Source organism: Pundamilia nyererei, unplaced genomic scaffold (assembly GCF_000239375.1).
Source record: "Pundamilia nyererei isolate P.nyererei 1_Seehausen unplaced genomic scaffold, PunNye1.0 scaffold00018, whole genome shotgun sequence".
NCBI classification, from domain to species: domain Eukaryota; kingdom Metazoa; phylum Chordata; class Actinopteri; order Cichliformes; family Cichlidae; genus Pundamilia; species Pundamilia nyererei.
In genome coordinates, this window is record NW_005187419.1 from 3090219 (window position 1) to 3102210 (window position 11992).

General features: G+C 40.4%; 1 protein-coding gene and 2 non-coding genes across 4 annotated transcripts; all 3 read left to right on the forward strand.

Annotated features, from left to right (window-relative positions):
- Positions 1-413: 413 nt before the first annotated feature.
- Positions 414-11691, forward strand: LOC102202934 (plexin domain-containing protein 1-like). 2 transcript variants are annotated; one of them, XM_005726154.1, is made up of 14 exons: positions 414-741; positions 6359-6525; positions 6808-6951; positions 9634-9703; positions 9801-9923; positions 10015-10133; positions 10235-10334; positions 10411-10506; positions 10595-10676; positions 10743-10803; positions 10896-11016; positions 11109-11144; positions 11211-11374; positions 11481-11691. In XM_005726154.1, the coding sequence occupies exons 1-14, from the start codon at positions 663-665 to the stop codon at positions 11592-11594; spliced, it is 1476 nt and encodes a 491-aa protein (XP_005726211.1). In that variant the 5' UTR covers positions 414-662; the 3' UTR covers positions 11595-11691. The 2 variants fall into 2 exon arrangements, with proteins under 2 accessions (XP_005726211.1, XP_005726212.1); XM_005726155.1 differs by having other exon boundaries at positions 11217-11374.
- trnac-gca (transfer RNA cysteine (anticodon GCA)) lies at positions 7156-7227 on the forward strand. Its single transcript has one exon. It is a non-coding gene; the product is annotated as a tRNA-Cys (tRNA).
- Positions 8893-8964, forward strand: trnac-gca (transfer RNA cysteine (anticodon GCA)). The gene has a single exon. It is a non-coding gene; the product is annotated as a tRNA-Cys (tRNA).
- Positions 11692-11992: the final 301 nt, after the last annotated feature.

An 11992-nucleotide genomic window follows, 5' to 3' on the forward strand; every position in this document is an offset into this window, starting at 1 on the left:
GCAATATTTTTAAAATGCCAAAGATTCCATGTTTGCTCGCATAGCAGATAGAGATAATTAAATAGAGAGGTGGTGGAGTGAACCGCATTACTTGCAAACTTTGCTTTTTGCCAGTTTGCATGTCATCTAAAGCAGGCCTTTTACAAAACCGCTGGAAATTAAATTCCTACAAAGAAAGTTTTGTGTGCCATGTGGGCTACGAAAGGTTAATGACAATGTTTAGGTTTTAGGTCTGGCCTTGTTAGCATCATGATCGCCACGTCTAATCTAAGATGTCAGATTTCTGACCGTCCTCACAGCCCGTTTGGACAGAGGGAGGCGCCATTCTGCTGCTGCCATTGTTGGTCTTACTTTTATTATTTCTCTGAATGATGCTGTGATTCCAGAGAACTTCACTGAGGAATGAGCAGAGTTGCTGTGTGGTTAATATAAACAGAAAGGAGGCAAACTCAAGGTCCAGACCTTTTGTGGACCCCAGCGAGCTGATCTCTGTGTCTTTGCAATCACCATGGCAGCAGGGGAACAACGTTGAGGAGGAGAGAAGGGGTGTAGTTACAAACAGGGTGGTGTGTGCCGGCAGTGAGATCGAGAGTGGAGAAAGAGGAGAAAAGAGGAGCAGAGACGAGGCTGTCATTTTTGCTTTTGTCTTTTTGAGGTCAAACATGTGTCTGAGGTTGGTGATGCTATTTCTCTGTCTCTCCCAAACACAGCTTGCTGAAGTTTGGGTTCAGCAGCAGACAGGTGAGCTCGGTGTCTTTTTCATGCATCATCATTAATGCTTTTGTTTATTTTGCCTGATTTTGTCGCAAAGATGCTTAAGCCTGCAGGTGATTTTTCTCTGGCAGCTTCTCCAAATATATGTTTTTAATCATTTGAAGTATGCTTTGAAGCCAGTGCACTGGTATTTATGATTAGCAATAACAGTTGTTTTCTCATTTACTCAAAAGCTAAGCAAACATTTGCAATTTTTATTTACAGAATGTGTGTTTTTAACATTTTCATCCTGATGTTGCACATGCGACTCTGCGTGTTAATTTAATTTGCTCTAAGCCACAGAACTTCAGTAGGAATCTTTATGGAGCAGCAAATGGGTATACCATGCCCTTTTCATTTTACACACAACAAGTGAATGAACTAGTTTACAATAAAGGGCACAATAAAAATACCCTCTTCCACAAGCATGCGACAGAGTCTAAACAGCAACCCACAAACAGCCCGTCTCAGGTTAAAATTAGATTTAGACTTGTTTTTCTTCTTGCATCCCTGCAAGTTTGGCACAACTTTTTACAAGCCTGCTGCATGGACGACGTGAGTCTATCGTTTGCATTTCCATCGCGAGATATACAAATATGTCGAGTAGTGGTTGGGAAACATGTTAGCTGATTTGGGAGTCTGAATGGTTAGTCTCTGGAAACTCCCTATTTGCATCCCAGCTCATCCTTTCAGCGATTCCTGAGCTAAAACAGCTGTCTGAGAAAGAGATATGATATAAACTGAAAATTGGTCATACTTTTTCTTCCTCGGGAAAGAGCTCATCAGAAAGCTTATTTCATTAAAACAGCGGAAAGTTTGAGAGTTCTTCTGCATCATAGTGTTGCGAAGGAGGGACTCCATGTTCTTGCAACATTAGGGGTCAACTGTCTCTGTTGATCTAGCATAATCCTCCTTTCCTTTTCTTAATGGTTCTTATCTGCACTGCCACTCAACATTATATACAGTTCAACCTTTTTAAAAAAAATCACTCTGGCCCGAAAGCCATCAACATCATCTGAACCAGACTGTAAAAGCACAGAGCCCTGAGGTGCAATGAATCGTGCACCCAGAAATGACCTCAGTGTTTGGCCTCTCATCATTTGTCCTGCTGAGAAGTTTGCTTAACAAATAGCCTGAAGTTAATCCAGGCATTTTGGAGCAAAGTATAAAAAAAAAATATTACAAGAAAGAGAAACAAAGTGACAGATTGTTTTCTAAGACTGAGCCACAGATAGGATGTTATTGTCTGCGGGCCCTTATTTTATAAAAGTCATGTGTAATGTCACTGGCGATAGCAAAACACGGATGTGTTTTAGGAAAGTGGCAGGAACAAAAACAGCCATCTGCCAACAGCTGAGCAACTTTGAATTATGTAGTTATTTGGAGAAGGCTTTGTATATGAAATAGCTGCGGTCTGAGCTTTGTCTCCTTAATTCATTTCTCTTATCTGAAAATGAAAAGCAGAAATGTTTTCGTGTCTTGAACGCAGAGATTTTGTTTCTCCATAGCAGAAGAAAAGTGAGGTAATCAGTACATTTGTTTTCTTAACAAAGACTTGTCTCTTGTCTTTAAAGGCTCAACATGAAATTTGTTGCACCCTCTTGGGGTTATCGTTTGACATGTTTTATATTCTGGGTGTTATTTTTAAAGGATGTTCCACTAAAATCATTAAACTATTGCAACAGCATGCCAGCACATGAGAGCGAGTCCACTTATCAGCCATCTCATTAGAACTGGGAGACTTCAAGTTTAATATGTGCTTTCTATTGAAACTGCACTTCTACAATTCAGACACGCTCTTTGAAATGAACCAGGGGACGTTTGGTGCTTCATGCCAAATCCTTCAGCCTCTGCACAGGAAGGGTGTGTCCTCTCAGACCACTCTGAGCTGACCACTTGCAGAAAAAGGCAGCTAAATGTTGTGGTTTGGTAGCTCCTAAAAGAGTGGGCAGAGATCAGTTTTCATTCCAAAACATCTGCCTATTTAGTGCAGGGGGGGGAAAGGTTTCTCTTTTACCTCATGAGGCTTTTATTTGGTTATCCTTTATCTTATTCTTTTAAACTTTAACCCAGCAAACAAACCTTTTTTAAAATAATCAAGTTAGACCAAACTCCATCTATATACGTGACCCGTTGTGGCTTTCTTCTTTATTATCTCTTTATCCAAACTCTGTGCAAATGTTAATTTTCTCAGGTATTACCTTCTAACCAGGGAATCACCCGAAACTGCACAAAGCCAGAAAGACGCACTAAACAAATCTCGATGCACAGTCACTACTCAATCCTCTCTCTGTTGCACCTCCTTTCTTGTGTGGGTCTTTTTGTGAAGTAATAACATTTATATGCTAGGTTTCCATTCATTTTCTAAAATGTTTGGCCATATGTTTAAACATTTTAATGAAAGGCTCAAAATTTTTAGAATCAGCCTAACCTTAGTCTAAACAGTTTTTATAGCTATATCTTGCAATTCCAAAGACAATTCCAGTGTTACAAATTAGTTCAAGTGAATCTTGAAATTAAATCTCAAAGCATGACTGAAAAGGGGGGTTTCTATTTTCTTCCACTGCACAATCTTCTATTCCAAGAAATGTTGTTAGACACCAAGCAGACTGGACTGCATTATGCAGTTTCAGCTCACTTGCAGAGTCTGACTCAAATCTCACTGCTTTGTCTGCCAGTAAATTCAATAAAATGCCTAGTGGGGGTCATGATGACCCAAGTAGATATCATAGCTTCATATTCAGTACATGCACTCCTCCCAGCTTTTGTTATACTAGAATATGTCCATCTGCTGCACTGCAGACATCCTTTGTGCTCTTACCTCATAGATGCCACTACAGGGTGGATCTGGTGCTCAGCGATCACACATCTAGGCGTAATATACAAGCTGCCACGAACACATTGACGCAGCACTTAATTGATTGAAAGGGTGGAGAGTAGCATAAATACAATGAGTTCCCTATGAGGTCAAAACATTTGAGCTGCCACTTTAGAAACTTGTTAAATGACACAGTGTAGCTTTGGTGACTGTGGAAGACATCAGCATTATAACTGTGAATGCAGAGCGATGTTTAAAGCAGGCCTCGCCAGTGTCCCACACAGTCTGAACTCTGGGGGTTTGGCACAAGACAAAGCTAAGGGACCAGCAGGCCTGAGCTCTCCTCCCACACTCAAGACAGAAACGCAGGCATCAAACCAACATCAACTGACATTTCGCTGGCAAGAGAGGAGCTCCACTGGGTACTGGCACCCATTGAAACTCGGTTACGGAATTATGGCCAAATTGAAAATGTCTGAGTCAATATATAAATGTTGCTTTCCTGATTATTGTCTGACTTTTCTTTGCTGAGGCTTCTTTATGGAAAACTGCAGCAAGAAAGGATTCAGATCTACTCTGTTAATTTTCTCATTAACACAAGCTGGGGTGGGAGGTGTCTGCATGCAAAGGAGCCCTCCCATTGTCCTCAATTAGACTTGACAACATGAGCACAACAAGAGTTAAACAACACACACGGTGTTTTACACTGAACAGATTGAGTTCACTCTTCAGCTACATACACCCTTTCTGAGCTTTTGAAAACAGTAAAATCGGTACTAAAATTTCCAGGTAAATTACAATACACAGCTGTGATGTTAGGCTGCATTACGCTATATTCAACTCAGGTGTGCAAGACTGAGTCACTGCAACAGGTGGCTTTAGGTTGCTTTTAAAACATGACTATCATTCTTTTCCATACCAACGCACTAGCAGTTTCTATTTTGATAACTAATACAAAAGATAGTGTAGGCTGCAGGTGGCTAGCCTGACTTAAGCTGAAACTAGTTTCTACTGCTGCAAAGAAATAAATGCATAGTATTGTCCCAGCTTCAATTCAATTAACGATGAAGCTGCAACATTTCAGCAGTTCAGCCGTGTTAACGTTTAAGATCTTCTCTGTCGCGTTAGCTCATGGATGAGTTAGCAGTACTTGCTAGGATTAGCGTGACCTGGAGAGCAAGCAGGTCCATATTACCTAAGTAACAACCTAAATTATGGCGTTTGAATGTTAGTTTACGGAGTGTTTGAGCGTAGGTTTCCCAGCCGGACCACTGCAGGTCCGGCAAGTTACCTTGCTCATTTTTAATCTGCTCAATTGCGAAGACTCCCTGCAAGAAGTCACCGGAGCAACAGAGACGAACTCTTCGCGGCAGCCGGGCTGACCACGGCAATACATTAACGGTGATTCTGAAAGGAAACTGAGCTTGACGGGGTGATTAAGTTGGCTTTTTTTATATAACCCGCGACCATTCCAACGCTACTTGAAAAAAATCCCCTGTAGTTTGCTGAAAGCCCAAAACAGCAAACGTTACGTACAGGCGACGACCCTCATTTAGGGTTAGATGAGACACCCCGTAAAGAAGTGGCACTGCCGGGGGTTTATATAGGCTGCTGCGTGACGTCATCGTCGTGTCCCGTAATCTAGGTAAAAATCCCGCAATCAACTGTCGTAAATAGCGCAATGACTGTAGACAGATGAATGTATCTTACCAGGTTTAATTTTTCAAGGCAGGAAAACTGGCAAAAAAAAAACAAAAAAACCATATTGCACGAAAGGGTTTGCCCTTGATGTTATCCCCTAACTAAACAATGCAAGCTGATTCAAACCAGAATTGATTGACAAATGCCAGCAGGAAACCATTTAAATCACTTTATTTTGAGAAACTTGCTAGTCCACTCTAGGATGCTGAAAACGTAGCAGTGTATTTTGACTAGGCCATAAAAGGAAAAGATTAAGACAGAGGAACTTAAATATAGGCCTAGAAATAATTTTGAGAAATTAGTAACATCTGTTAAGCATGATAGAAACACATGATTGATTGGGGGTCCTTTGGTAGCAAAGTGAACTATCTGAACTGCATAATGAAGCCAGTTTCCTCCTACAACAGGTCAATGGCAGCTGCAAACTATGCAAGGACTATTTAGAGACATTTTTAAATGTAATTGTATTTATTTATTTTTGCCATTATCTTTGAACCGACTCTTTAGAGCTGAGAGGAGACATTGTTCATTGTGTTGCTTCATGTGTAGACCTGCACTGGTTCCAGACGTTGTGCAAGGACAAAGATGTCCACAGGTTTACATCCAACTCTCAGTATAAACATACCAGCAGACATGCATTTTCCACACTCCATAAGAAATTACAGGATGGTGTTAAAATAAACACCTAAAATTAACCAGGAATTTGTGGCTTGAAAGAAAGACAAGTTGTCAATTAAAACACCCAGAATTTTAAAACAAGTCCTACCTACCCCAGTTTGCTTACTACAGTATGGTTTTCTTTGTTTATAGGGTCTGACAGTTCTTTCCGAGCGTCAGTAAATATTATTTGTATCCTATTTATTTTCATTCAACAAGGGCATTTAACTGACAAGGCTACAGCTGATACCGGCTTGGCTGACTGACTGAGCACTAAGCATGACCATAACACCTTCAGTCTGAATAAAAATGAAGTGTTTCATGTGCATTTTATTTTTGAAGGCAGTGAAATGAAACCAGCAGGTTTATAATCTGAAATGCATCCTGACTAGGGCAGCACTGTAAAATCATATGCATTATTTTGGACAGATGATTGGTACAGTGTGGTCCCACAGCACCACGAAGAGTCTAATGGAGGTGACAGCAATGCTTATAGAACACTGAGGTCATCTTCGGGCCACACTAGAGTAAGCAGGGCAGTTCTGGGTGGAGGACTAAGCATCACTACCCTCCCAGACAATATGACACGTGTAGTGGTAAGTTATACACCACAGTGTTCCTTATTACTATAATGGTTTGTGGCGTTTAATATGCTCTTGGCTCTTACCTGGTTGTATTTGTTTTACTTGGAGTTAAACACTGCCCTCTTTTGGAAAGAAACATTTACTCTTCTCTGCTTACACGGAGAAGCTGTGCCCAACACCTGAAATTTATTATTTAACCGTGTTCTCTGGGAACTTTTAATCCTTTTGCGACATACTCTGTCAACACACATCATGCTTTTAAAGCTCTAATCTCTTCTGTTTTCTGCATGGAAGGAGGATTCTGGCAAATATTACACATGGCGCATCTTTGGTCCAGAGGACCAACGTACTGAGAACCTGTGGATAGACATGAATGATGTCCGGCATGGTCAAGTCAGAGTCCATGGCATTCTGTCAAATTCATACAAACAGGCTGTGGTGAGTCTCACACACAGACATAAGTGAACCGTCTTACTTTCTGTTTCTTTCTTAACCCATAAAAAGCATATTAATGACGTAAAATTTTACAGAATTAAAAATTAAAATGATTTGAACCCTTGAATAGAATTTCTCCTGGTTTGTAGACTGTGGCTCACTACAACATTTCTTTACACCTGGTCTACAAAGTTGGTGTTTGTGCATGGGGGTGTAGCTCAGTGGTAGAGCATTTGACTGCAGATCAAGAGGTCCCCAGTTCAAATCTGGGTGCCCCCTACATATATATGCACTGCTTACTTTGTTAAGCTGAACTGCTTCTTTACTTCCATGTTCAAGAAAACCTGCTGGAAGCAAATGGGTGAAAGAAACAATACAATTCATGGGAGCTCTCCAAAATTGGGCAATAGAACATTTGAAAAAAATTGCCTTTTTTTACTCCAACATTTGAATGGTATGATCAGGATTTGGCATTAACAACATCAAGGCATGAATCCTTTCTGCCTCACCACTGCCAATATTCGTGGTGGTGTAATGGTGTGGGCGAAATTTTCTTGGCACACCTTGGGCCCCTTACTACCAACCCCAACTGAGCATTATTTACATGAGTCACCTTGCATATTGTTGCTGACCATGTCTATCTCTTTTTGATCGCAGTGCACCCTTTTCAAATGGCTGCTTCCAGCAGGATAACATGCCACAACATAGCTCAGATCACCTCAACCCTGTTTCTTGAACACAACAGCGAGTACCTCTGCAATCAACAGATTTAAATCCAATAGAATACCTTTGAGATCCAATAAATTTGCAGCAACTGTGTGCTTTAATGACAATATGGTCCTTAATCTATGAGGAATGTTTCCAGCATGTTGTTGAAATTGTGCCACAAAGAATTAAAGCAGGCAAAGTGCTGAATCCAGGCAAAGCATTCATCACAGCACTAGCAAGCTGTACCTAACAAATTGGCCAGCAAGTGTCGCTTGCTCCACATTTTTACTGTATTTTTTCACCATATTTCTTTTAAAACTGACAGTTTTGGTTCATCATCCAGCTGAAGTATAAAAAGAATATGTTCCTGCAACCTGGCAAATACTTAATAATTCTACATTAATTAGAAATACCTGAAAATTTCCTTTAACATTTGATATGAGACCAAGCCAAGATGAAGTTCCCTTGTAAATATGTGGTTGCATGGAAGCTGAGGCACATTAACATATTGGTAAATGTGAGGAGCTGCAAAACTGAGATATATTAATACACTTTAAATATAGAAAGGTGAAAACTACAAAGAGTGAAGACTGATAGTAAATGGTAAATGGTCTGTATTTGTATAGCGCTTTACTAGTCCCTAAGGACCCCAAAGCGCTTTACACATTCAGTCATCCACCCATTCACGCACACATTCGCACACTGGTGGACTGATGGAAAAAACAGAACTGCAGCACTTTGCCACTGCAGATGTCCAGGTTATATATGGTGAAACAGCACTTGTTTCACTTCTCAGATCACATTGAAAATGTATACCTCTGTTAAGACAGAGTTGACAGCCATTTGGAAAGTCCCAAAACAGCTTAAGCGTGTTTTGATGTTGCTGCAACTAAAATTGAACATGATAATTTTTATACTTGGTTACAGCAGGATCATGTTCCCGCTCTTGATCCTAATAATAATAATAATAATGTGAGTTTTAGGCATGAATTATAGTGTTTTGGATGTTAGTTATTTAGAAGAATATCTGCTTTGGAAAGTTAACACCCAGCCAGTTCAACTGTCTGTACTTACAAAGCCAAGTTGTTGCTATAATTCAGTTAGTACACTGAAAAACAATTACATCAGACAGCATGCTGGGAAAATGTTAATCACAGACAGGCTGCTTCCAGTCACATGTCCAGATCCTGTACACCCAATGTGTTGTGATAAGACCAGTTGCTAAACTCACATGTAGGGGGTATAGCTCAGTGGTAGAGCATTTGACTGCAGATCAAGAGGTCCCCGGTTCAAATCCGGGTGCCCCCTTATTTAGATTTTGGTTATGACAAACTGATGTAGTTCTTGTAAGATAACATACAGGATTTTCGTCACATTAGAAATACAGCTGGTTGTAAAATTGAGTATTGTGCTCATTTACAGTTACATGTTTTTATTATTGTACTCTATCAGAGAAGCTCAGCATGTTGCCCAGTTCAGAATGCTGCATATTTATCTTATATGATCTTTCATGTAGCCGTGCAGCTCCTTTCCCATAAAGCCACTCTCCTTTTAGGCCATCATTTCTTCTGATTAGCGGCCCCTCACGTACAGCAAGTGGGTGTTGCTTCTGTGCTCATAGCTAGAGCTGTGTGCCTGAGATGACCATATTAAATATATTCCTTTGTTCTTTCTCATTCAGAGGAAGAAAAGTAGAAAAGACTGTGTGAAACAGAGCAGTCTGAAAGTCTTTTTAAAAAACAAAGTAGAACAAATCTTTTTACTGAGAGATTTGTCCAAAACAAAGGTTTTCCCAGAGATTTTGAAGCTTCTTTGTACCATATAAGGAGCAGCTGGGGTGCTTTTAACTGTAGAATAACAAATCAAAACATGACAACAAAGAAATTTCTTCAATCTGTTTTTTTTTTGATGACAGATAAATCATTTTTTTTAATCTCTTCTTTTGTCTGTGTCTGTTTGAATCTTCTCTTTTTGCAGCGAGTTGCCCTGTCCTTTGACTTTCCTTTTTATGGACATTACCTGAGGCAGATTACCATAGCAACCGGAGGTACGTTTTGATTTTCTAACAGATGTTCAAGTGACCTTCTGCAGTGCAGTAAGTTGTACACAAGTCTTACATATTTTTCCTTCTGGCCTTTTTCCAGGGTTTATCTTCACAGGGGACATTACTCACCGTATGCTGACTGCAACACAGTACATCGCCCCTTTAATGGCTAATTTCGACCCCAGCTACTCCAAAGAATCCACTGTGCAATATCTTGATAATGGTATAATACCATCTGACATTTGAACATGTCCTTGAGTATGAGATTGTCTGATCTTTCTGTTTGATTTCTATTTGGCTTTCATTATCTTCAGGTGAGGTCTTTGTGGTCCAGTGGGAGCATGTCAGAATCCCCGGCAAAGAGTCAGTAGGAGGTTTTACCTTTCAAGTTGCTCTTCACAAAACAGGAACCATCACTTTCAGCTACAGAGACGTGAGGAACATTTCTGCTCTGTGCTCTTACTGGCATTCTCAGATCAGGTCACTTGATCTTATTTTTGCAAGCATTAAGTGAAACTTCTTTGTGTTTACCAGATACCTCTGTCGGTAGACGTGATCAGTTCAGCTGAGCACCCAGTGAAAGCTGGGTTATCTGATGCCTTCATGGTCATGTCGCCGTCTTCTCAGTCAGCAGGTCAGCAATAATTGTGCACTACAATAAAGTGCTACCATAAAAAAAACACATATAAATCATAATATTTCCATTTCAGATCTCCCACGGCAAATGATCTATGAGTACCATCGAGTTGAGATAGACGTTACAAAGATTACCAACTACTCTGCTGTTGAGTTCACTCCTTTGCCTAGTAAGTGAATATCTAAATCTCCAGAGATTTCTTTCCACAGTCAAAGATTTAAAAATCAGCAGTGTTTTCCTTTTCTTTCCCTGTGCAGCCTGCCTTCTGCATGACAGCTGTGAGCTCTGCCTCTCAGCCAGCCAAACCTCTGGTTGTAGTTGGTGTCACGTACTGCAGAGGTGAGTGGGGAATTCTGCAAACCGACAGTGTTAGAAAAATAATCATTTTAATGTCTCCTGTTTTAGATGCTCAGACGGCATGGACAGACACAGACAAGAATGGCTGGATTATGCTTGTGCAGAAGAGGTATAGTTGGACTAAATATCAGTTTATTGTATTGTATTGTCCACGTTTCAACATGTGTTTATCATTAATTGCACTGTCAACTGTATTGGCAGAGCCAAGGCGCAACATGTGAGGATTACTCCAGGAATGACAACTCCACTGGGGCCTCCATCACGCCAGAGATCGAGGACATTACCTTTCTGACTCCACGACAAAAGGGCTGTGACAGTGACGGTGAGAATATGGAACTAAACTCTGTGTGTTTGCTCAGTAAAAACAACAAACAGAATCTACAATGGAATAAGTATTTAAACTTTTACTTTCAGATGAATCTAAACATCAAGTTTTCAAGACTGGTAGTGGTGAGTACCACTTGTAGAAACTGGTAAGATTAGGTTTGGGAATGGATTCTTAAGAATTTGTCTTAGTTCCAGATGTAAAAACTGATTCTTCAACCAAGAGCGTTGGGTTTGCTAACACTGGCTTGATCGCTGGCTTAGCATCTGCCCTGGTGCTGCTCTTGGCCCTGATACTGGTATCTCTTTACATCAGCTACCATCCTTCTGCTGTATCACCACTTTACCTCATTCAGGTGAGTTCAAAACATATCCTATACATGTTCAGTCTGAGTCAAGCTGATGTTCATATTCTAAACAATGATAATAATATGAGTATTATTATTACTTGATGCATTTCAGCGACGCAAGAGCTACTGGCCCTCCTTGAAGTTTCAAAAGCAAGAGTCTGGTTACACGGAAGTGGAAGGAGGCGGTCATGAAAAAGACAGCATTGTTGAAGCCGGGCCATGTTAAATCCATGTGAAGGGAATTATGGATCATGCATGTTGTGCAAATAACTACATTGGAAATTGAGTTCCAAATAAAGGATTAAAAGTCTTTTTTAAAAACATACCTTAAAGGGATGGTGCTGTTGTTGAACATTATTTAGAAATGCAAGGTTTTCATAGTCCCTCCACTGCATTACACTGTAAAATGCATGCCACCAAGCTGACATACATAAACTTTGCAGTTTTTTCATCAGATAAGCAAAGATATGAGAAAGTGAGCTTCACTTTCAGTTCCTGCTGCTCTTGATTGCGATTGTGATGCTTTTGAGTTCCACTTTTTTGTCTTGCTCAAATGTAACCCTATCATTTCCTGAACAGTACTCCCGCTTGAAATGCATGCTTTGTTGGGGGGGGGGGGGGGGG

Excerpts from the sequence above, each read along its gene's own strand:
- LOC102202934 (XM_005726154.1), top strand. The coding sequence starts at position 663 with ATGTGTCTGAGGTTGGTGATGCTATTTCTCTGTCTCTCCCAAACACAG. Across the intron at positions 6,526-6,807 it reads ACAATATGACACGTGTAGTG|GAGGATTCTGGCAAATATTA; the intron begins GTAAGTTATACA and ends TCTGCATGGAAG. Across the intron at positions 9,704-9,800 it reads GATTACCATAGCAACCGGAG|GGTTTATCTTCACAGGGGAC; the intron begins GTACGTTTTGAT and ends GCCTTTTTCCAG.